The 26,238-nt window shown below is 46.7% G+C and overlaps 1 protein-coding gene and 1 pseudogene across 2 annotated transcripts in view; both read left to right on the forward strand.

The window, feature by feature from the left end:
• Window positions 1–26,238, forward strand: part of Sin1 (SAPK-interacting protein 1) — an 85,769-nt gene that overhangs the window by 16,166 nt on the left and 43,365 nt on the right. For both annotated transcript variants that reach the window (XM_089584311.1, XM_089584312.1), the window contains exon 3: window positions 18,776–19,064. In XM_089584311.1, coding sequence (XP_089440437.1) covers window positions 18,814–19,064 — 251 coding nt within the window. In that variant the 5' untranslated portion in view covers window positions 18,776–18,813. The remainder of the gene's footprint in view (window positions 1–18,775; window positions 19,065–26,238) is intronic.
• LOC149356783 (uncharacterized) lies at window positions 22,357–23,401 on the forward strand (annotated as a pseudogene).

A 26,238-nucleotide genomic window follows, 5' to 3' on the forward strand; every position in this document is an offset into this window, starting at 1 on the left:
TGCACAGTTGAAGAAGAGGTCAATCCAGGCCCACCGGTCGCATAGGGCGGACAACTGACCTAACCCAGACAGCCTGGTGGAAGGGAGAGTCCTAATGATCCCCCATCCTGGTTGCAGTGATAGCTATGTATACAGCTAACATTGCAAGTCAGTGTTTTATCAGTTTGGTCTCAAAATAACTCAAGTAACTCGTCGAAGGCAGTCTGTTGTTCGTTGCCCCAGGAAAATGACGTGTCATCACGGGTTAGGAGCGTCAGAGGGCTGGCGAGCTGGGCGAAGTTTCTAATGAACCGGCGATAATAGGAACACAGGCCCAGAAAACGTCGGACTTCTTTTTTGTGGGCGGGGACCGGAAAGGCAGCAACGGCAGCAAGCTTCTCTGGGTCAGCTCGGATTCCGTCAGCACTAATGACGTGCCCGAGGAACTTCAATTCGGTGAACCCAAAGTGGCATTTTTCTGGTTTGAGGGAGAGGTTGGCGGATCGAACGGCTTCGAGGACACTCCTGAGGCGGTGCAGATGTTCTGTGAACGTTGCGGAAAAAATGATGACATCATCAAGATAAACAAGACAGGTCTGCCACTTCAAACCTGTGAGAACGGTGTCCATCATTCTTTGGAACGTGGCGGGAGCACAGCAGAGCCCGAATGGGAGGACGCGAAATTCATACAGCCCGTCCGGTGTGATGAAGGCGGTTTTCTCACGGTCCCTCTCATCAACTTCTATCTGCCAGTAACCACTTCTGAGGTCGACCGAAGAGAAGTACTTGGCTTGACGAAGTCGGTCGAGGGAGTCGTCGATACGCGGGAGCGGATACACGTCTTTCTTAGTCACACTGTTGAGCTTCCTGTAGTCGACACAGAATCGTAGTGTCCCGTCTTTCTTCTTCACGAGGACGACAGGAGACGACCACGGACTGCTTGACGGTTGGATGACGCCGTCTGTGAGCATCTCTTCGACCTGTGTTTGGATAGCATCCCTCTCACGAGGAGACACACGATAGGGCTGCTGATGGATGGGTCGGGCTCCATCATGCGTGATAATGCGGTGTTTGACTATCGACGTTTGTCGCACTTTAGACGATGACGTGAAACACGCACCAAACTCGCGCAAGAGGTCCTGGAGTTGCCTCTTTTCAGCGGGTGGAAGGCCTGAATTGATGTCTACGTTGGTGACCGCTTCGGCGTCAGCTCTAGGTGTGCCCTCCTCGCAAGCAAAGCATTCGGCCACTTCCTGGACATGGTCGACATAAGCAATGGCTGTGCCACGAAACAGGTGTCGATGCTCATTGGAGAAGTTGGTGACAAGGACCTCTGTACAACCGTCATGAAGGGATCCAAGGCCCCGTGCCACCGCAACTCCCTTAGTTAGTACGAGGGAGACATTAGGCTCGACAACCCGCAGTCCCCTATGTGGCTCGTCACAGGTAACTTTAGCGAGAATGCTGGCACGTGGTGGCACCGTAACGTTATCGTCGGCGACTCGCAGGGCGGGCCGAGAACCCTGGTGCGCAGGTTCTTCTGTGGCCATGGCGGTAGAAAACGTCACCAAGCGATTCGGGAGGTCTATGATAGCACCGTGCTCGCGAAGAAAGTCGATGCCAAGGATGACATCGCGAGAACATTCGCGCAGAACGAGAAAAGTGGCAACGAATGTGCAGCCTCGAACCGTAACCCGGGCCGCACACATACCGAGTGGTGCGACAAGATGTCCGCCTGCCGTACGTATGTCGGGACCGTCCCAGGGTGTCGTCACTTTTTTCAGGGCCGTCGCAAGCTGTCCGCTAAGGATAGAGTAATCTGCGCCCGTATCGACCAACGCGCTGACCTCCTTTGTGTCGACGAGAACAGGGATATCCAAGGAGACCCTGCCTTCGGCGCGGCCCGTCGATGGCTTTTGTGGATGATTCAGTCGGTGCGGCGGCGGAGGCTGGTCGGCGACTGGGGTTGCGTTCTCGGAGCGATTCAAGCGGCGCGTTGGGGGAAACTCCTCGGCGATGCGGCGTCCGGCGTCGGGGCGATTGGGTCGGTGCGGCGGCGGAACCGGGTCGGCGATTGGGGTTGCGGCATCGCGGCGATACGAGAGACGCGTCGGGGAAAACTGTGCAGTGATGCGGCGTGCGACGTCGGGGCGATTCAGTTGCTGCTGCGGTGGAAGCTTTGCGTCGGAACGGCGTTCGGCGGCCTCGCCTCCAAAGGCCGCCGGGGCTAGTTTTCCCGACGAGGGCTCGAGGAACCACGTTGTCCTGAGGCGAAACGGGACCCAGAGGGCGAAGACCGGCGTGGAGAAGGCGATCGCGACTCGCGGCGCGGAGGAGACGGTGAACTACGCTGACGGGTCACATACTCGGCGATATCTTGAGGGCGCTCTCCAGGGCGTGGACGGGGGCTGTCGATAGAAAAGCCGCGTAGTCCCATTTCGCGATAGGGGCACCGCCGGTAGAGATGGCCGGCCTCACCACAGTGGTAGCAGAGCGGTCGTTGATCCGGAGTGCGCCAGAGGTCAGTCTTCCGCGGTGCCTGGCGCCGATCCCCCAGTAAGGAGTCAGCTGGGCAGAGTGCACCGCGACCAATGGTGCGGTGTAAGGCGAAGGCCCAGGAGGTGGGGCCGCGCGCCGCACGACGTCCGCGTACGTGACAGGCTGGACAGGAGTCGGGTACGGCGAGGGAACGTATGGAGTCGGTTGCGACGCCGGCGCAACTGCAGCGTCTTGTGCCCTGAGTGCCTGCCGGACTTCTTCGCGGATGACGCTGGTGACGGAATCGACGCGAGGGGCAAAGGTTGCTTGAAGGTGCTGCAGCTCCTCGCGGACCACGGAACGGATAATTTCGCGAAGGGAGGCCGGATTCATCCTGGGATCATGGTCGAACCGCTCCAACGTTGATAGAGTCGACGTTGGACGCAGTTGCCGGTCGTACTGATGGTATCTCTGCTGCAGCAATTTCTCCATGTGCACGGCGTCGGCCAGAAACTCCGCGACGGTGTTGGGCGGGTTCCGCACGAGGCCGGAAAAGAGCTGGTCTTTTACGCCGCGCATCAGGTGCCGCAGCTTTTTTTCTTCAGGCATGGCCGGATCGGCGCGATGGCAAAGACGCGTCACATCCTCGACGTACATGGCAACGCCCTCGTTGGGGAGCTGAATTCTAAAGGAAAGGGTATGCTCTGCGCTCTCCCGGCGGTCGCTGTTGGCGTAGGTACTCAGGAGCTGACGTCGAAAGTCCGGCCACGTAGAGAAAGTAGTCTCATGGTTTTCGAACCACGTGCGTGCAGAGTCTTCAAGGCTGAAGTACACGTTACGCAGCTTTGTAGCGTCGTCCCAGCAGTTAAAGGTGGCCACCCGTTCGTAGTGAGCCAACCAGTCTTCGGCATCTTCAAACAGGTCACCGTGAAAGGGCTTAGGCGAGCGTGGGGTCTGCAGGGTGAGATAGGTGGGGCTCGCTGCAGGGACAGGCGTAGGCAGGGCGGGTAGTGGCGTCGCCATGAGTGGAGTGGTATTTGAAGGCGCGCTGACAATAGGGAGGGCCTCGGGGGACAGGCCTCGGATCCTCCGGCTGGCACGATGGACAGGGGTGGTCACAAGAGGCGGGCGCGTCGAGTCGTCCTCAGGAGTAGGGAGCATCGGTCGCACCTCCACCAGTGTCACGACCATAGTAGCCGTGAAGGTAGACGTCGGGAAGAACCCAAGACTGGGAGCCTTCTTTTAATTATCGAGCCAGGTTCCACGACACAGAACAGAACAGCGCGCCTCGAGAGCCCACCGCCGCTTCGTCGTCTTCTTCGACCCAGCGCGGAGGCCGCGCGGCGCGTTAGGCGCGTGGCAATACTCTTAAAGTTACTCAATTTCTTAGATTTCCTGGCACACTAGCATGGCAAGACATGGATGCATCAATGCAGGATGTAATGGGTTCTAGCCGATGAGCCAAACAGGGCTCTGCCATTACTACTTGGCCCTTGCACTCCTTTATCCACTTGGCGACAGATTTACGCCACCCAGGCTGTAAATGTAGTTTTCTCGAAATTAATGTATAGTCACCATCACTCGTAATGCATGTACTCTGCTGTTCGTTATGGTATGCTTGTAAAGAACGTACTTGTGAACAGCCATTTTTGCTAACGTCGTTTGTATGTATGTCTGTGTGGCTACGCTTGAGCACCGGTGCTTTCCGTGAAATTTGCTTTCTTTGCCCCAAAGGGACCACTCAAGCGCTGTAGGCAAGCCTGCCTGCCTCTGTACTAGAATAACAATGGCAGACAGTCTCTCCTACCACCACAGTGTGTAGCAGCAGGTAATTTATTGCACTCCATTCCGAAGCACTGTTCCTTTTTCTTCAGTCAGCTCTCGTCAAATCCACTGTGCCCTGCTGGTGCAGCCTGTCGTGTAGCATTGCATGGGTAGTACCATGGCTAATGCCAACTATTGCAGCCAGTCTCCAACTTCACTTTAACTTGACCAATCAGGGCAACTGTGACTGGCCCTTTCAGATTGAGCAAGAAGGCCATGGAATAGAGATCTAGAACCTCGCTCAAGCATGCGAAGCTTATTGCAGTCAGTCTGCATAGGCACAACCTGAGTGTGTGAAGTGTCACAACCAATTAGGGAGCCACATTCTGCAGCACAGTCTGGAAGACGACAGGGGACTTGGTGGAATATGCTTGCAGTTCTGTTAACCAGAGTTGTAATGGTTGGGGAAGTGAATTATGTTGTGTTTAGGTCTGGTTCGAGACGCAAGGTACCATTGTGCTAGCCATCAAAAACATCATAAAATCAAGTACGAGCAGAATGAGGCTGTCTGGTGTTTGTCCTGCCCTACGAAACTACAACTGTGTTGGTTGCTTTAAACTTTCGTAGATTTGACTTTGGTTAATTCGTCCAAAATAATGATGGATACCTTCAAAATATGGCATCCATCCATAGTACAAAAGATAATTAGCCACAAATGACCACATTGAACCCTCATGCGTTGTACAACAGATTGTTCCATGCCTGTTGAGATGTTCGGACATTATCTCTTCAGGTACTGTTGCACGCGTAGCTCTTCAGGTGTTGTGGGAATATCTGAGCATCCAGTGTGCAAACATAGTCCAGAGACATGGCAACTTTTTCCCTTCCCACTAGCCTACAGCTTTTTCTGGGCTGGCCGCAAAATGAGTGAGGTACTTGGACTTTTGAGTGAAATGGGTTTGCTATACAGCTGAAACCCAATTTAACGAATTTTTCATTTTATCCTTCGATAAGCATTTAGTGTAATGTATTCACCAACTCAGTTTACAGAACTGAAGTTTACTGCTGAACTGAATATTTTAACGATTCCTATAGTATGCAGGTGAAGGATTTGATAAAAAAGGTCGGAACATTACTCTGCATGCATCAAGCACAGGAGATCGGCAAACTGTAGACACAGCAAAAGAAGGCTTCTGCATCTCATGTAGGGGTGCTGCATGATCATCCAGTATGTGAGTGCTGTTTAGTCATTAGACGATAACCCACTCATTTAGCCAGAGTTAATGCTTGTGGGAACTTGGCTTGCACTAGAGAAATTATGAAACCCTTACTCATCAACAGCTGCTGCCATCATTGAGGGAGGGTCCTATAATTTCTTGCATAGTGCTTACACTAACCAGCCATGGTACAACAGAAATTCTTGCTGCTAAAGGCAACATAAAGATTTCCCTGGTGAAAAAGCATCAGGTGATGGTTATTGCATACTCAAGAAATTGTGGCGCTTGTGACAGAATTGTGGCAGAAATCTTGACGCTTTTTCCTGGCACTGTTGACAAACGTCATTCACTGAAATATAACAGGTTATTTTTCTTTTTCTTTTTTTGTGTTAGTAATTTTTTGATCTGTCTTTGTTATTTTGTGAAACTTTCAATTTTACAAACAATTTGTAATCCCTGAGAATCTCATAAAATGTGGTTTTAACTGCATACCTCACATTTGTTCAAGACATCTCAGCTTTGCTTATTAGCAAAAGTGAAAAAGAAAACCAAAAATGGGCCTTGACCTTTGCAAAGTCAAACATTTGGTAAAAAAAAAGGCTCGCTTCACGTTTTTTCATTGCAGTGTGCACTCGCTTGTTAGCAGAGAAGACTACCTGACAATACTTTTAGAATCATGCTGACAGAAAGTTGGTGTGCACAACAGTCATGGATTTTTCATCCTCCAGGATATCAGCTATTCCTTCAAATCGTCAAGATAAGTAAAGAGGAGTCATTGCACTTCTAGTGAAAGACAGTATGCAATGTGAAAGCACTGATAAGTTTTACACCATGACATCAGATTGTCAGGCACTTGGTTTGAGCAGTAAGGGCGTGCATTTTTTTCAGTATTATACAGACTGCCATCAGGTGATGCAAAGTATTTGCATTCTTTCATAGATACATTCTTCGGTCATGTGGCAGAGCAAGCCTTCAACTTAGTCCTGTGTAGGGATATTAATGTGAACATGCTAGTACAGTCAAGTCCACTTATAACAATACTGGTTATAACAATATATCGGATATAACAATGGTCAGTCATGGCACCATCAGCTTTGCCATGTGTTCTATGGTAAAATAAACTGCTTATAGCAATGCTGTCAAGGCACATTATTGGTTATAACTATCAAATCTGGTAATTGAGTGTCAACCATTATAGAAAAAAAACCAAGGAAATGCTACAACCACACCATCAAAACCATGCTTACAACACAAAAGCGTGCACGTGTGGGGCCGACCAATGGACTAATCTGGCGCAGCAACGCCACGATAGCAAAAGAGGCAGGCGTCATCACATCAGGAGAGCTGCTGCATTGCTGCATTGGCTACGCACACCCCAAATCAGTCTGTGTAGTGCGCGTGCATGCAGCCAGCGCCGGTTTTTTTTCTCTTGTCAGCTGTCACCGCAGCCTTAGTTCTGCATGCTTCTTGAATTTCCCATAAGAATGATTCCTGTGACGTGGAGGTGCGCGAAGCTCCTGGTGGCGCAGTGATGGCGGTGCTTTGGTCATCAGTGAACATTGTTCCGGTTTCCTGAAGTTCGAATTAACAAGCTTTTACAGGCATTAGAACAATCAAATCCCTCCAGGTCCTTCCTTTCAATAAATTCTCTAAAGTTTGTCATCTTTTATTTTTTTCGGCACAACCCTGTTATAACAATTATTGGTTATAACAATGGTATTTTCATGGCACTTGAATATTGTTATAAGTGGGTTTGACTGTATCTACATACATTCAAAAAGGTATGCAATCAATACAAGAAATACATCAGTGGGCATACCTGCGTGGTTACTAAGCCAACATGAGTTACTCAAGAAAGTACTTCTTTGTTAGAGGTGTTTATAACAAACATGAATGTGACCTTGAGAACTGCAGCCACAATTTTCACCGATATCGGTGCTCATTGGGGCGTATTCCTGTTAGGGGAGAAAACATGCAGTATCTGGAAAAAGGTTCGGCATGAAACATTTGTTCAGGTTATAACACCGTCACGTCCTGAGCAGTTTCGCGATGCCATCAGGCAGCAAACATGGGCTGTGGTTTATTTTATTTTTATTTTATTTTATAAATACTGCAATAATCATGTGGTGATTTTAGCAGGGTGGTATATGCATAATACATACAGTGGCTTGTACAGAAAAATGCACTGGTTAATAAAACTGATATTTGAATAAATACAAAGCATACAGGTTGGGATTAAAAAAAAAAAATCGCACGAGGTTACACCAAAGCACTAAAACATTGTCAGTGCAAACATGGTACAAACAAAATAATCTGTGTAAATGTGATAAGAAAGAAGTTGATGTTGGAGCAGAGATGACATTATTTTTAAGTTGATTCCGGTTCACTGTTGTGTGTGGAAAGAAAGAATACTTGAAAGAGTTGTTGTGCAAGGAAAAGGGAGTTGTAGTGAGATGCCTTTACCGAGTAGCATATCCGGATGAGAAAGATATGATTTTTGTTATGTCAGTCTACTGCGTAGATCTACTATGTCAATTTTTGTTACTACTGCTACACTACAAATCCTACAATATAGGGAACAACAGAGTTTGCTCTTGCTGACAGGCACTTGGGAAAGTCCACACGGTCAGTATAATCGTGCTCGTCGTCCAAAGGCTCCAGTACCGCAGATCTTCTCTGCAGTGTTTCTGCCACTGGAGATACGGCCATATCAGTGGCAACAGACAGACTGAAAACAGTGAGAACACCTTGAGGATAATTCCCTGCGTTAGCTGACTTGACTTCGGTCTGGACAAGAAGACGCTTATATGCAGCTTTAAGCTGGTAGGCAGTGGGGTGGTTGTTGAAGCCACCCCTTCCCCATACACAACCAGAAAGTCTCTAAGTGATCTTGAGACATCTTGTGTGTGAGGAGGCACTTGAGCTGACCTGTCGAAACAAGTCCTTCAGGTGCATGCATGCAGGTGAGCTGGCCAACAAACCCAGTTTCTTCTGTCCGTCAGTCATTAATTTATCATTGGCACCTTTCAAGTTCCTGCTGGGCTGTTCAGCTTCCTGGAGAAATGACTTCCAAGCTGATGCATTCTCCTTGTGCACTGCAGCCTTTATGAGCGTGCCAGGGGATTTCTTGAGTGTAGTAGTTATATAGCATATAGCACCATTTGACATGGGAACTTTCAACATCAGTGAGGTGACTCACAGACCCCAGGCAGTTTCGGATCAGTTTGATCATATGACATGCATCAAGCATCATGAAGGCTCTGTTGGGTGCTTAAAACTGGTGCTGAACGTACATGAATGGTAGCTCAGGTCCACACCGAGACACCTTGCCATGGTGAAGTTTCAAGCGGCTCCATCAAATGTTAGCGAAACAACTTCTACTCCTGCTGATGCGACTCTTGAAAGTGGTACAGAAAGGGACTGAATGAGAAAATATCCAAGAGGGACTTTCAACCTCATATTCAATGCAGCAGCCGTAAACATGCAAGCATTGGTTGCCTCTGGGAGGCTAGCATCGGACAGTTCTGTGTCAAGGTCAGCGTAGCGAACTACCTTGTTGCCAACTAGCTGGACATGTTTCTTGATGGACATGTCATCTACCATCTGAGCAGCAAGCAATGGCTCATCCTGACCTTGTACTGCGTTTTTTTAACACAAACACTTGAGATGTGAACCCAGGCTCACCATTCACTGCCTTGTGCCACTCCCGCAGCGTGCGCTGAGCAGGCAAAGCATTGTAGAAATTAGCTCTTACATGTTCATATGCAGCGGGAGAGTAAACGTGAAGAGTTAATGCCAATGCATGTAGTTCAGGAGGATGTTTGTTGCTTGTCTTGTCGATGGCTCAGCCAAGGAGCTGTTGCATGTCAGGAGAAAAGGAGGCTTCAAAAGCCTCAAGGCCTCTCTCGGACAAGAGCTTCTTCTCTCTCAGCTCCTTGACCAATTCACGGGAAGTATTGCACCGCGCCACTAGTCTTCATTTTGTCTGGTGCAATGTCTTGACCTTTTTTCTCAGTTGGTTGACCTGTCCCTCTGCATCTCTGGCTTTTTGCCTATACCAATCCTTGTTTGGTGAACTCACTTCAGCTGTAGGTCCTTCGGGCTCCACCGGCTCCTCGCTGATCTCGGGACTTATCATGGGCACCGTCCGACACTTGGGGGAGGGGGGGGAGTCACGTTTTCTCTTTCGCTGTGGGAAGGAAAGCATATGAGTGAGTGAAAGCTTCTGGATTTCAAGCATCTCTTGCATACAGAGCCATAAAGGTTCATATAGCATTTAAATATGAAATACAATTGTCAAGAGAGACCAAAACAGAGGAGAGGAAAAAAAACACCCACACAAGAGCGCTTGCGTTCCTTCTTTACTCGTGACCCTCTTTGCATCGCGATACTCACGTAACCATGCAGTGCTATGAAGCCACCATCAACCACTTTAGAAACGCTCGTCCTGTACGAGGGCATTTTTAAAGTAGTTTAAAAGCAAGTCATCTCCACTAACCGTCGGCAACGTACTACATGAGGCCGCGTTTGCACTCACAGGCTTTTGGAGATGTAGTGGGAATGCTGGAAAGATGCTAGGGACGCTACCAGGTCACAGTCTGATTGTTTGCCCAGTCTTGTCGAAGCACTGAGGCTCAAAGTGAGTTGAACAAAGACAGTCACCGTCCTTGGGCGCCCAGCCATCCTGCTGTACCACACACTCCCATGCAAACCAGAATCTTTAGGAAACCTGTTACATGGACAGTAACATGGCTCAGTATGTGCTCCATTCCAGCAAAATAATGTTCTTAACAAGCGCTGTGTAATCTGCACAGATGTGTTCGTGCACATACAGTATGGTGTCCGGAGCGACCAACCCTATTACACTGCTCTGCAAATACTTAAAAATGAAACGTTATTCCCGGCGCCTTGACGCGATTCGTACATCCAAATGCAACGCACGACCCCGCCATTGACGATGCAGTTGCTTGCTGTCCGTTGAAGAAATGGTGCACTAGCACAACCTCAACAAAACACCACGGAGCCACTAAGCTGCATGCCAGACACTACATATTCTGCTGGTTTTCTGCCCCCGGCAACATGGCCCCACGTCAGTGGGTGCCGGCTTCACTCTTCGAGCGCCCCCTCCACTCCAAAAGTTTTAATATAACCTCCTTGGTTGTGACACTCTTAGTGATTACCTGTAATTTTCGATCTGATCGATCTGTAATTTTTCAAGTCCTTGACATCTCCTTTCTTATGGATTCAGATAATGCTAGCGTTCTTCCAAGCCTTTCGCTCCAACTTTCGCTCCATTTGCTTCTTTCTCCGATGCGCTTTTCCTTAACTGTCTGCATATTTCACTTACCTTTTTGAAAAAAATCCTCAGACACAGAATGTCTACTGTCCTTTGGTTTGTTACAGCCCTTCAGTATGGATGCTCTGTCCTGGTAGTCCAAATATTTTAAAATAGTAGGACATGCCTTATTATCAATCTTTTTACCTAGCCTGTGTATCCTTTTGATGCTGGCAACGTTTACATGTAATAACTTGTTCTTTCAAAACCTTTTCAAGCCCCGCGGTAGTCTCGTCATCAGGCTCATCTGCACCATAAGCAATCAAGTTGTTCCTTCTTCCCCTGTTTTCAAGATCATCCACCTTTTTGACCATGAAGTAAGCTGTTTATTCAATACAGGTACTGTGGCTTCGTCATTTACCCTGTTGCCTAGCGCAGCCAGAGTTGACAATTGCTTCTCTACAAGGTCGATTCTACTTGTTAAGGCTGAAATTTTTCATTCCATGTTTATTTGGGATGTTTTGATCTCCTCAGTAGCGGACTGCATTTTGCCCTGACCGTCCAGTAATTCAAGCAGCATTTCGTTTCAGTTGGCCAGGGCCACATCACGGCAGAGTAAAAGATCGCTAGGCAAATAAGACATGCAACTCAAAAGACACTTGACGCACAATGCACTGGGGCAGCATTAGCAAGCAGCGGTCATCACTGTGGATGCATTTAAAAGATAAATAGTTAGTGACTGTAGTGCAAAGCAGAATGGATTTTTTTAGCATGTTGCTTGTTGTGCTGCTGTAGATTTTTTTAGCATGTTGCTTGTTGTGCTGCTGCAGTGCCCACTAGCTGTGGCACGAGCTGTACAGATGTGGCCTACTGCCACTTCTTCGACATCTTTACTAATATATGTGTCACTTGCATGCTCCTTTCAAGGTAGTAAAGAAGCCATACAAACCATGGTTGACATGTGAGCTCCTAAAAATGATTAGGCGCAAAAGTGTCTTTTGTGCCAAGTTCATAAAAACAAAGGATCCAGCATTATTCAACAAATTCAGATCATACCACTATAACCCTACCTTAGTGCTAAACAATATGAAACGATATATACTGTCTAAATATTTTCTCTAAAAAAAATATGCGCCGATGAGATGTAATCTGGAGGAAGGTGAACTTTGCATCGCAGTGTGAAAGTACCATTTCCTAATGTTATCAACCATGCTGGTGACCACCTCGCAGGTTGAGCTTTGGTGAATGCATTTAACAGGCTTTTCATTCAGCAGGGTTGCGATAGCAGTGAGCTCACTAGCAGCTTGACAGTTCAGATGCTGAAGTATATATGTTAAATAATAGCAGTTCGGATTCAATTTTTCTTGCCGCAACAGACCGTGCAGAAGTTTGCTCATGCATTAATGCCATTAAAAGTGGGAAATCGAGAGGTTCATGTAGCCCCTTTGATGCATATGCTTTACCAAATTTGCTGTGTTCCAACACATTTGTACAGTCGAATACTCTCTATTGGTGTGTTTCTAAAAACAATGCAAGAAGCCTGAGTGATACCAGTACATAAACAGGGCGAAAAAAATGTCCTTTATAATTAGCCTTTACTAAATTGGATGGAACAAGCATTGTTTGATCTGTTTGGTGTATTGAATTCTGATATTAAATTGTTTTTATCATATTTGCGTACGTAATGTACATAATGTTTTCATGTCCATGTGTTGTTTAATGTTCGGTGACTTTTGATCATTGATTTTTCTGTCTAACTTCAGTAATTGCCTTACGCTCGATTACTGTTCAAACGTTTGTTTATAAAACTTATGCTTTTCTGCCAATAATGCGATAACCGTATAGTTGTGAAAGCTAACTTGCAAGGGGTCAAACCCAGGTCAAGCCGTTGTCACGGCTTTTAGTTCTGTCTCCTGCTCTCAGAAAGGAAACAAAGAATTAATTTAATTGAATTGAAATGAAGGCCTGGCAACTTTTCTCGTACCAAGTGCCAAATAATTTACAACCTAATTTCTTCTCATGCTATTTTGGTGTCATCAGCCAAGTGATGGCTGTGAGGTCGAATTTGAGTTTGTCACACAAGGCCATATCCCATTAAAATCATGAGTTCTCACTCAGGCTCACTCACAACAGTTTGGTCAACCTATGGGCTCACTCAGACTTGGACTGACACAGGGCCGGGCTCACTCGAACTTATGAACTCACGGCTGACTTCAACTCACAACCAGTCTGGGCTCACACTCATTCCAACTCGCAACCCATTTAGGCTGACTCACTCATTTCTACTCAAAGACTCATGTGGGCTCACTGAAGTGCCCACCCTGAGCCGACCGAGACATGCAACAAGGGACACCCCCTGTGCAGCACTTTGTTGCAACTTGGTGCTGGCTCGTGGTGCCCTCTTTGTGCAGTGACGTAAACCAGCATATGTGCTTTGGATTTGTGGAACTCTCTGAGCACTGTTGCATGAGAGGCTGGGAGTTCAGCACGCGAGGAGAACGGCTGCTTGGCATGTTTTTCCATTCTTTGAAATCATGTGGGTTATTGTCCAGTCTGATCAAGCATTTGACCATGTGCCATCAAGCATAGGCATCTGCATGCTCTTGCGTTTGTAACCAGTCACAGAAAACCATCCATGCTTGAGGGGCAATCCTAGTACCTAGTAAGATCTAGGCGGTTCATCATTACTGCATGGGTTTCTGCAGGGACCAGTTTGAAGAACAAGAGGTCAATAATCAAAGCTGGGTGAAAGACCAGGTCGAAGACCATTCCAGAGCCTTACGCGGTGTGAACAAAAACTGATGTTGAAATGTGGTAGCATGAGTTGAGACATAGCAGTGTAAGTGCACCTGGTGTAGGAGGAACCATGAGTTGTAACAGATGATCTGGTTATGCGGTTGTACAGAGTAGAAAAATCTGCAGCTTCTACAACAAATTGAAGAAATTTAAAAATTTCAGTTTATTGCTGCAACACTGGAGCTTCAGTAGTAGTCAAAAACAAGCAGCTTGATTTTGAACTTATCCCAGGACTTCAGCTAAGTGCGATTTGAGTCATATATGGCATTAGAATACGCCAGCTCAGTTTGTGCTGGAGTTTTGAAATTGAATAACTTAGCTGGTGATGCTCGAGAGATGTTACAGCGTAAATATCCTACACTGTGGGTATGGAAAAAAAGCCAAGTGTCATTGAAGCCAAGGTTTTTTAAACAGAAATAACTCCCCTATACCCTTCTCGGCTTCACTGACTGTTGCTTTCTTCATATATGTGTTGACGCGAGCTCCGCAATTCCCTATCCTTGCCTACTAATTAGATTATGGGTGGTTTTACAAGGATTAATATGCTCCGACCATGTTAGGTGGCAATATCAATGGCTGAGTGTTTTAACAAGTATGCAAGGATCCCTCTTTTGGCAAGGCCTTATAGGTAGGTGAAATGTAGTTGTGCTGACAGTAAAAAATATTAGTGCAGTCATATTAGCATTGGCAAATAGGCTATTCCCGAGCATGCGAACGGTTGTTCTCGAGGGTTGGAATGTTGGTATGGATAGTAAGATGGCAGACCACATAGCAGTCAGTGAAAACTAGTTAAATAAAATCCTGAAAGGAAGGTCATTAATGAACGTAAGAAAACGGAAAAGCCCGATGACAATACATTTTGAGTTGCGTGAGATTCCAAAAAAAAAGCCACCACAGTGGCTCAGTGGCTATGGATTCCAGTTTTATTGACCAATACATGATTCCGAACATGATGTCATGGACAGGCGAATCATCATCCTAACCATGCCCACTGCAAGACAAAGGGGAGCTCCCATGTCTCTCCAATTAACCCTATCCTGTGCCTCCATTTCCGCCAACCTAACTTTCTGCCGCCCCATACTACGCTTGCCCGCTCTTTGGTTATCTTGCCTACGCATTACATGCCGTGCCCAAGCCCATTTCTTCTTGATTTCCACTACGATGTCGTTAAGCTATGTTTGGTACTTGACCCACTCTGCTCTCTTCCTCTTCGTCCGATTGGCCGAAGACGCTGCCAGGGAACAAGACCTCCCTGCCTGCGTCTAGGCGGCGCCCCTCACCCCCTTGGCCTTTGTGCTGGAAGGGCCAGGACGTCTTTTCTGTTGGACAGTAAAAGCTTATGCACTCCCTCTCTTCCTGTCTCTTAACATTGCACCTATCATTTTCCTTTGCATTGCTCGTCGCGTTGTCTTTAACTTAAGCGGAACCCTCTTCGTTAGCCTCCACGTTTCTGCCCCATAGGTGAGTGCCGGTAAGATACAGCTGTTGTATACTTTTCTCTTGAGGGATATTGGTAAACTGCCATTCATGACCTGAGAGAACCTGCCATATCGAAAAGAGAAAATAAATTTGTCTGGCGTCGTAAACCAATGGGAAGGAGAACTTGGGGCCAGGTCTTCTCCCTCATGTACAGGACGGGACGTCAAAGGGCAAAATCGTCCACTTCTGAACCAGTTCTGCATGTGTCGAGCGTTCCCCCGCAGCGTTTTGCTGGCTCATGCTGCCAGAAGGCGCATATTTTGCCCACCAGACTGGAAACACGTAGTGAATGACGTAGGCTGGGAGATGTTCCGACTTGCAAAACAATCTTTATTCAACATCTCAGTGATTTTTGGAGGCAGACAAAAGCCAGAAAAGGCTCGACTAGGCCTGTACCCCAGCACATGGCAAACAGTGACAGTGCAAAAAAAACAACAAAACAATGATCATGGCATGAATATTTCTGAAACGTAATGCACGTTACATGCTTCAGTATTAAAATAGTTTCTAAAGAAACATTAAACAAGAACAAAACTTATGTCCAACGTGTGCATACATCAATACCTTAAACACGCAGTCATGAAATTGTCACTCTTTCATAGTAATGTATAGAACTTTAACCTAACATGCAACATGATTGAAGCCGCCGCGGTGGCTCAGCGGTTATGGTGCTCGACTGCTGACCCGAAAGACGCGGGTTCGATCCCGGCCGCGGCGGCTGGAATTTCTTTGGAGGAGAAATTCTAGAGGCCCGTGTACTGTACGATGTCAGTGCACGTTAAAGAACCCCAGGTGGTCGAAATTTCCGGAGCCCTCCACTGCGGAGTCTCTCATAGCCTTAGTCGCTTTGGGACGTTAAACCCCATAAACCAAACCAAACCAAGCAGCATGATTTAAATATATCAAGAATAAGCATCTGACCAAAAGGAAATGCACAAAACGGCTACAAATGATAAGTAAAAAGATTGTACATTCAAATCCTATACAGATTTTGCAGGTACCTCAGTGAAATCGATTCTATATCAGTATTATCATCCTTTGAGAATTAATTTAACAACGTTGTGGCAGTTTAAACTATAGTGAAGCTCCGCCCATATTCAGGACCGCAGTGCACAGAATTCTTCCGCGACAAAAAAAAGTAGTCCTTAGTTAAAACTTTCCTCATTACCTAAACAAGATACTGATCACAAGAAAAAAATTACTAGCTCTAGAATTTTGATACCTGGCTCGTTTAATAAAGTAAAACATTAAAAAGCCAATTTTATTTAGTGTTGTGATTGGCTAGATAAAGTAAAACATTAAAAAGCCAATTTTATTTAATGTTGTGATTGGCTAGCGAAGTAAAACAGGATGCCGCGCACCGTGCGTTGTGTTGTGTAGCCCAGTGTTGGCACCTGCTGTTTTTTTTTTGTTCTTTGTTTTTTTTTTTGTATATCTGTAGCATATATTCTCCGTAGCCCGTATGACATTTTTTCAGTTTCTGTGGTTTTGGGTTGCACATCGGGTACACAGAAGTTTGTTTTTCCAGTCTGGCCGGCAATTGTAGGGCATTGTTACCTTTTTTTTTTTTTTCGAATCTGTCGATCCCGGCCGCGGTGGCTGAATTTCTTTGGAGGAGAAATTCGAGGCCCGTGTACTGTGCGATGTCAGTGCACGTTAAAGAACCCCAGGTGGTCGAAATTTCCGGAGCCCTCCACTACAGCGTCTCTCATAGCCTTAGTCGCTTTGGGACGTTAAACCCCATAAATCCAAATCCAAATCGAATCTGTATTGCCTTGAAAGTCAGTGTTCTACACTGACAGTATTTAGCTATTTGTTCATGTCCTTTGTATGACTTAAATAAGGTGCAAATTATAGGTATAACCTGTTTCTGTAGCAGCTGAAGCTCATTAATATTGTCTTTCATTGTGGGTCCCAAACAAGTGCACCATAGTTGAGCGCTGATAAAAATTGTGGGTTTGTAATAGGGGGGGAGGGGTTAAACATGTTTTCCCCCGCCTAACCGCCGCTGACACAGTTCAAAACTGCCGGGACCTCGCCCCGTGATCGCACGCGCGCTATCGAGCACACGCCGATCATGGCAGGCCTTGCTCTGAGGAGGAACAAAGGAACGACACTGGCTGACACAAGCAAGGCATTTATTGCTACAATAGCAATAACGCCAGCTAGCAACAAATTACGCTGAGGAATCGAGGTCGTCCGACTCACCATGAAGGTTACGAGTGAAAGTTTGCCCACGCTAGGGCAAGGGAGAAACTCCGAAGGCGGACGGGATGAGCTGGCGGAGAGCGGAGCGCCGTGCCTGAATGTCAGCCCTCCCTTTTTAGTTAAACTAGAAACTAGGGTGGACCTGTCACGGGAAGCAAACCAAAGGGGATGAGTCTCCACAAAATAAAGCGTTGTAAAGCATAATATTAACTGCTCTCGGCAACATGAAATAGTGTCGTTGCATGTTACCGATAGTTTTTTAGTTTTTTTATAAGGTCATTTATGTAGAGATCCCTGGACAAAGTTTCAGAAAAGAAAAATGACATCGAGCAACTTGAAACTTTGCACTACTATCTATGCATGGTCAATTACAGTTGGAGGCAGTATGTAAACTTTATTTCTCAGATGGAACATAACAGCCTTATATTTTGTACTGTTTAATTTTAATCCATTTTTTGCTGCCCAATTGCTTACTAGGCAATCTGATGTACGGCGCTGCCCCAACAGATGGTGCGCGAGTAGTGTAAAGTTTTCTCAGTGCAGAACCTGCGTTCGGGTATAATGCTCCTTTGCGGCCGTGTGTGTGCCTGCGTGCTTACGTACGTGTGTGTGTGTAGTGCAATGAGTACTAATCAATGTGTGTGTATATAGAAGCAACGTTATGTGCGTAAACTGTAGTGTGGAAAAGTTCAAAGACAGGAACATGGAAATTCTCAACAAAGAAGTTACTGTGTGTATGAAGAAAAGCCGCTGAAGGGAGCTATGAACGCGTTCGCTTCATACCCCTAAAGGCAGAGCTTTCGTGTTTCTCAGAGCCCCTGCTGCAGAATTGAAGAATCCAAAGAGGCCTCGTTTCACGCAGTGGGGATTGCGCAGTGCCCTGTCTCCTGTAGAGCTAACTCCTCTGGAGGTCATTCATGAGTGGAGGCGGGCACGGCAAGCATGTAACTACCAGCCCTGTGCACTGCAAGCGGCTTGCGACCACTGCAATTGCATTGCACTTGTGGTGGTGTTGGGAAGTTCCGGAGCCGTCAGGAGGAAACAGTTTGTACTCGGGAGGTTCAAAGCTCTGCTGACCCACTGGCCCCTAAAGTGTTTCACCTCCTCACCACTGCTGCAGTTTCGCAGAAAGTCTCCTCGGCTGCACAATCGCACTTTTCAGTACCACCCCTTCCATCAGCTCGTTCCTTTCGCAACAATCTCGCATGTTCCTCGGCTGCACTTTCTGTGCCAGTTCAGGTGGTATAGCTAGCTCCAACTGCTCTCTGGCATTGGACAGTGTTTTTCTGCACTCACAACCCCCGCGAGTTCTCGTCTTGTGCGAGATGTTTGGCGCACTCCGTAGCAGACGGCATTGAAATAGACGCATTTCGCGTGCCAGTGTTTGTGCACAGAAGGTGAGTGGTCCGCTTATGGTGTGACTTGTCAGCCCACGCCTTTGCCTCTCGTGCCCATGCCTTTGCCTGGAGACAGCCTCGTGCACTGTCTTGAATTCAAAGTATTTCTTTGCTGCCAGATCTTCAGTGGAGGACACTTGGCACTGCTCAACAGAAAGATTCAAGCAACCAAATGCACGCAGGTGTCCCACGGAGACTCGTAGGCTGCCAGGAGGAGGGGATGGCTTTGTACGACGACGTGCGGTTCGTGCTGTCGCACGTGCGCCACTCATTCGTCACGTGCGACGACACGGGCCTGTGTGAGCTGGCCATGCTGAGCGATGCGGATGCCCGCGCCGCGTGGCCACAGCCGCCGCAGGTGACCACTGACCTGGCGGCCGAGGCCGAGCAGCTGCAGTTGCAGCAGCAGCAGGAGATGAGCCAGTCCTACGACATCGTCTCCGAGATGGAGTTCATCGGCGCCCACCGCAGGTAGCAGCACGAAAAACAAAGTGCGATGAGGGGGGGGTGCAGGTTTCTGCATGATATTTTTCCCAAACCAAGATGCTTCCCACAATTTGAAGCAGGATGGCCGTTGGTGGCTACTTTATGCCACCTTGCCTGGCGATGGAAATTTCAGGTTGGCTCCCTAGCTATTTTCTGGCTACTTGAACTTCTATTTTGGAGCAACTTAGCCATTTTCATATTATCACACGATCCCTGCCGGCAGGGATGGTGCGCATCAAGGCACCCCTATGCACGGCTAGCGTAGCCTAAAGTTCCTACATTAGCTTCGCTAAAGGCTGGTTCACACATCAGCGGCAAGATTAATCGACACTGTCTGCGTACCATAAGCATGTGTACGGTTACGTATGCTAAACGCAGGCATTTTGTGGGGCGTTGAGCCTTTCTTGCATTCGCACTTTTAATTCAGCATATACAAACAGAGATGCAACAATAAGCTAGCCTAGTGACACCATTTGGTTGTTAGGACGTGGACCGTTTTTATCAACAAACCAATGCTCCTCTTAAGCCTAGAAGAGGCAGAATCATCACTATAAATAAAAAATATGAAGCCACTTCATCAGTCTTGCGTTTTTTATAGGCGAGATGAGATGAAGCAAAAGACTGCCGCCCCATTTATGGCCAGCGAATGCACTAAAAAAGGCATTAACAATGACAAATTCAATTCGAAGCGAGGGGTTCTGGTTAGAAGAGCACCGCCATGTTGTCACTGCGGGAATGCCACTTCTTCTTCACCGTCCTAATGGCTGATGGAAATCGGTGGAACTTTTCCTGTGACAGAAGTTGGTCCTGTACCAATCGGGCTTTCCACTGGGTTTTGGCAGAATCTCTTGCGCGGTAGCGGTTTCCACTCGCTTTCACTGCTGAACACCCAAGTATGAACGTGCCAGAAGTGTGAAAACGTTAGCAGCGCCGCTGACGCACACTATTGGACAGCACCCACTTCCGGTTTGGGATTTGCTTCCGTCTGCCATGTTCTTAAAGAGGTACAGCTCACAGTCGTTTCATGTACACAAGCTCTCATGTTTGTGCATTTTATGCCAGAGGAGTTGTCCACCATAACTGTGCTTGTTGTTATCAACGTATGAGTGTCCAGTGCATGTTTAGGGGCCCCTGTTTGGAAATTTTGGCTTGAACTTCCTCACAGCAAGCTACGAAGTGATCAGGCATTAGGCCTATTTCACGTCGAGGAAAGGAGCGCAGTGTTGTGTGTGAGTGAGTGGTTTTGAAAGCGAAGAAAACGAAGTGGAATACTATGTGCTCTGGTGCAGTACCCGCTTCTCTGGTTAGGACACAAGCACTTTACCCGCAAGCGATATCCGTGCAGTAAAAGAACTTGATAGTGAAGGGATCGAGACAGCCTGCCCGCACTGGTGTCTGCCCACCGACCTTGGCTGGCGTCGGCCGCGTAACTCACCGGGAATGCTCGAAACAAAGTTTATCAGCGACTCACCGGGGTGTGTAGTGCTTGCGGTATCGAACTCACCCTGGGATATTTTTCAACCACGTAGCGAGATGCAGCAGCGTTCACTGTATTCATGCCTGTGAGCTCTGCTGGATAGTCGTGCCGTGTGTTGCATTGCGATCTGCGAAACTCATGAGTTCATTTTCATTCTCCTGTGTGAGAAATGGGAATGAAGTTTGTCACTGCTATAATTGACACTGACGCATATTTGCTTGCTTTGTTCGTTTGTCGCCCAAGTTATGGTAATGTCAGCCAGTCAAAGGTTTGTTTACAATCTGGTTTGCGGGTCCTGCTGTTTTATCTCTTTTGTGCTTGCTTTCTGAACCTCCCTCGTAATGGGCATGTCTACTAAAACGACAGTGTCATTAACAATAACGTTGTTCGTTTTTAATAAATTGATGCCTCCTGTGAAACGGGGCTGGTAGTTCCTGTGTTGCTCCTGAAAAACACGTCTACTTGCCTTCTAATGACACAACTACTTCTCATGCATCTAGCTCCTTGCATAGCATTTGAAGTAAGCACCCTTTCTTTAAGACATGCTCCAGGGCATTGTTAATTCTGTCAGTTATGTGCCATGCCGCTGTGTTGTTTTAAGAAGAAGCAGAAGAGCTCTTTTTTTTTTTCTCACGTCTTTTTCATCATGTGTTCTTTCGGTTATGTTTCTGTTCACGCTGCAGCTAGCCGTACTCAAAAATGAAAGGTGTGACATGCATGAAGTGCACCATACGAGACCAGAACGTCGCACACTACACCCCTCCTGGCATTGTACAAAATGAGTCTCATGTTTCTGGAGAAAGCCCATCTTCTGATAAGAACTGTTGACTTGTTTGCATAATATAGCAAGCTTGTGCAAGGTGATGCTGCCAGATGTCTCATTGCAAGAGGGCGACCTTAAATGGGCATCCATCCTTGTGTGTCTTCGCTGCAAAAAGACATAAGCACAGGTCGCAGCTGTCTTTCACGACTGAGGCCAGTTTTGTCAAACCTTTATAATTTCACAAATTGATAGCATTCATTTTTATGTTCGCTGGTCGTACACCCCTCGTGATCCAAAAGTTGTCAGAAATCGCTTGTTGCGACTTGAGATTGTAGTCATCTCTCGAGATGACTGCAACCTCAAGTCAATCTGCGTTTGGTTCCGCTGTCCGATATGTTCTCCTTTGTTTGTTTGTTTTTTTTTGTTACTTCTTTTAAGCATTTCATATTTGTATTTATTGCTTCACTTACAATAAATGTATAGTCAGCAGAGCTCATGTTGTCTCTTCTCTCATCACGTTTTCAGAGCTAACTTCTTAATGAAGCCTGTAAAACTTCAGACGCCTACTACTTCTGCGATTCCGTAACAGCATGAGGCAACACACTATTCAGAAGCGTTTCTTGCAGCTACCGCGTCGAAAATAACTTTTAACAGCAGCATACAAGGGATATAGAATGCCAGAAGCCGCGTGGGAAATCGGCCGCCGCACTGCGCACTTTCACTGCTCACACAGTCTGCGGCAAAACGCCGTGTAAATTAAGCCTGAAGCGCACCAGTGGCATGTTTCACTTCATGTCAGTGCCTAGCTAATTCACTATAGTTTTCCTTTTTCGTGACGGCTAAACCGAGACTTTGTAAGGTCTGCCAATGCACCGCCCTAACGCATTAGGAACAACATAGCGAGACGCACAGGAAAGGAGGCTGGGTGAGGAGAAACTTGTCGCTGTTTAGCGAAGCTGACCGGGGCGCTTTAGCATAGCCTTCATGCGTGCACGCATCGCGTGACTGCAGTGTACTAGAATAAGTTGAGTGCCGTGACCCCCGCCAACACTCATGATTTTGAATGGCACTCCGCGCATGCAATGTTAGTTTGCGAGTGCTGCGATATAAGTGGATTGGAAGGCACCGGGTCCCACTCAGAAGTGCCGATGGCGGCATGAGTGCGAATCGTTGTTTGTTGTGTTTTGCGGCGATTTCTTCGCCACGTGGCTGAGACTGTGAGGTGGTTAGTATGCCGAAGGACCGGCATCGGCACTGCCATGCACCTGGTTGTCACACCGGTTACTCTGGTGTTGAAGCCACTCAGAAACTTTCCTTGTTCAGCATGGCAAAGGATAAAGCTCATAGGAAGCTATGGGAAAAGAATCTGCATCACGCCGGCAAGCCATTGGATAACAAATGTGCTGTCTGCGAACTGCATTTTGACGACTGCTGTATTCTCCATGAGTGTATGCATATTGTGGGCAGGAAAGAAGGTCAAATTCCGCGTGGAGTGCCGGCTGCACCGAGTGATGCAGTGCCTACCATACTGCCAAATGCCCCTAAGTACGTAAGCAAGACGACCCCAATTGAACATGCACCTCGCAAACGAAAAGCGTCTGTAAAGCTGCAGGATGCAAGACAGAAAATAGAGATGAGAGCCCATGCATGAGAGCAGATTTACAAGATGAACTAGAAAGCAACGGTTGCGGCTCGGCAAACATTGGTGCTGAGAATTTGAATCATCTGAAGACTTCGTCAGCCATGTGGTCATTGCATCATTTTCGAAACTTCGAAGGCACTGTGTATGCGCTGATACACCTCGAGACATGCACTGGAACAGTGCGCTCAGACAGAGTGGTCCTTTTCAGTCTCAGTGAAATGCAGGATGTCTCCTTCAGGGCATTTCTTTGAGGGAAACCGGTTTCTGAAGGAGCTGTAAAAACAGTGCGTGAAGCAAAAGAAGCCCTTCTTCATGCCTCAAGTTTAATTACGTGCCGTGGTGCCATTTGTGCGTCAGCAATTTTGACAGACGATCTAACAAAATCACTTCTGCGAAAAAAGATGTCAAGCAGGGCAGTTTCTTCTCTAAAAAGTGCATGATGACAACAACAGATGGTAAATATTTCTTCTTCTATTATCAATTGCATGGATGTGGACACTATGCTCATGTATAGCTACGTAGGGGGCTCACAGAAATTCTAAAAGCTACAAATATTGCCTGCTGTCAGAGGTCAAGTCATACTGTTAGAGTGTCTTCGCCAGCCAGAGACAAGTGTTTTTTTTTTTCAGCGATTCCTTGCTTGCAGGCTATTTGTTTACTAACATGATGGCAACTGCATATTCTTCTAGGAATGCCCTGCCTGTCCTATCGCGCTACCTGTGAAATGTTCTTCTGACAAGAATCTCCTGGCTGAAGAGTCATTGTGGCAAAAAAGCCAAGACAGCTGCCAAAAAGCTAAGGTCGACTTTACAAAAGCACCGGTGGCAAAGCACCGGTGGCTTTGCTGTTCCTAAAGGGGCAAATTGAAGGCGTGAGAGCTCAGAATGCTGCTATAGAAAGATATACTCAAGGAGAAAATCTCTTAATCGCTACCAAAGCAGCAGGAGAGTGTGCAGCATTGTTTTTCTGCATCAAAAAGGAAGAGTATCAATTGTATGCGTTTCACAAATGAATGGATGTTTGATTTCATCTTGATGAAGATGAAGAGTCCAAAGATTTATTGACATAATAGTAAACATAACACCCTTGTTGCTCCTGGTGATACTACACTTCGAAAGTACACTGCTTCATATACGAGTGGATTCGGTTTCTGCAACAAGGTCCTTCAGACAATAAACTGAAGGCAAGCATCATGGACAACTTCAGCCGTCGTGGCGGCATCTTAATTGACGAGATGAAGCTTTCCAAGCATCTTTCTGTGGAAAAATGTGGGCGACTGCAAGTCTTCGTTGACATTGGTCAATTTACGCGTCCCGAAGATGCACATCTTCCGTGTAACCGCGGAGTGGTTGTTATGATTGTGCCGTTTGCTGGGAAACTTGCTCAGATTTTGGCAGTTTTTGCTTCACATAGAAATGTGAAAGATTAGCTACTCTGCAAGATATTAGTTGAGGCCACAATTTTGGCAGAACAGGCCGGTCTCTTTGGGGACTTCATCACATGCGATGGCACCTCATGGAACCAGAGAATGTGGATGCTCAGGAGAATCCAGGAAACACCAAGCAAAACTGTCTGCAGAGTGAAGCACCCTGTCGACACAAAGAGGTACCTTCGTTTTCTTTCAGAGAATTGTTAGTACCATCATCTGTTTCATGTGCACTCGAGGATATCCCATTTTCTTCCCCAGGCCCCTTATCTTGTTCTCGAAATGCTTCAGCTGGTCATACACTCAGAATTGTAATTACTTGCTTTGTTGGAACCAAATGTTTCCTTGTGATACTGGAGGTGTTTTTGATGCATGCTTATGGTAGGCTGAAAAATACAGCTGTTGTTTATGATTGTTCAGGGGTTTGCTTGTGTTTTGGGAAATAGTCGTTAAAGAGGGGGTTTTGTAATTGCATGTAATAAATGTTTTTCAGTTACATAAGCATATTAATCTAATAAAGCGATAAATGCACTTCACATTGGGCCCTTGAAAAAGTATGGAGGTAGGTGACAGATGCATACAGTTAATTAAGCCACTGCATTGTGAAAGGTACAAATATTTTTCAAGGTTTTGTGCGGTCAGAGTGAGATGTTCCGCGATCACGTATTCTTCGCATTCAGGCTTAAAGTTCGTTGGAATGAAAGCAATGATCATTGAACCGAAACTGGAAAGTGACCATCGGGTCAACTGCGGCTGCTACACAATGCCTGTCCTTGCTGGAGTTTCTGCACCTTAAACAAACTAAATAAAAACTTGTCTAGGTCACCACTGCGGTTGAACCAAGTTAAGAACCGTGATTGTGCAGCGCTTAATCCTTCATTACCGCAGTATAATCTTCGACCAAGCAATTCCCTCGACTGTATTTGATTACAATTCAGAGCCACTTTACCTTTCGTTGTGCATAAGCAGTCTGTTATTTCAAGGTTGTTCCTGCAAATTTTCATCCGTACTGGACAGCGTAACTAGCCGCCGCAGTTCCGCAGAAGCGTGCGACAATAGATGGTGTCCAATCTGAGCAAGCCGCAAGGCATGCTGGGTATTCCGACTTCCAGATTGTTCGGCAAGATGCACGTGTACAGTGTTCTGCTTGACATGCAGCACTGCCAAACTTAAATTAGGCTCTTTATGTGTTAATACACTCAACTAAAGTTTTGGAAAAGGTCAGCATGCTCTTTGTGCATTATTATGGCTGTGTTTGGTGTTCAGTATTTGAAAAAAGGGTGAAATAACATTACAAGTGCAAATTCTTCGTCGTGCGTCATCTGTTCGTGCAAGGTTCAGGACGCTTCATTCACTCGCTAAAATGTTTGCCTGTTGTTACTGTTATCGTGGGGCTGCTACATTGATTTTTAATATACATTACGGTAAATATTGCCTAGAGTTTCAGCGCCAACAGGAGTTGTCAGCAACCGTAGCCTAGCATTACGTATGAGCGCACTGTCGCGCACTCTGTAGCAGAGTGACTACGATGGCGGAGAGCTTATATCATACAAATCCTCTGAGGACTTTCGACACATTTTTTACATCTGCCATGGTGGCTCAGTGGTTAGAGTGCTCCGCGACTGAGCTAGACGACCGAGGTTCAGTCCTGGCTGCAGCGGCCTTGTTTCGATGGAGGCAAAGTGCGAAAGGCACCTATGTGCTTTTAAATGTTAGTGCATGTTAAAAATCCCCAGGTGGTAGAAATTAATCCAGAGCCATTCACTATGGTATCTCTTGTAACCTGTGCATTGTTTTGGGGCTTTGCACCCCACAGTTTACAGTTTTTTTTGTACTTTTTCTAGCCTTTGC

This window comes from Amblyomma mixtum, chromosome 3 (genome assembly GCF_055824585.1).
Source record: "Amblyomma mixtum isolate Tamu chromosome 3, ASM5582458v1, whole genome shotgun sequence".
Classification (NCBI taxonomy): domain Eukaryota; kingdom Metazoa; phylum Arthropoda; class Arachnida; order Ixodida; family Ixodidae; genus Amblyomma; species Amblyomma mixtum.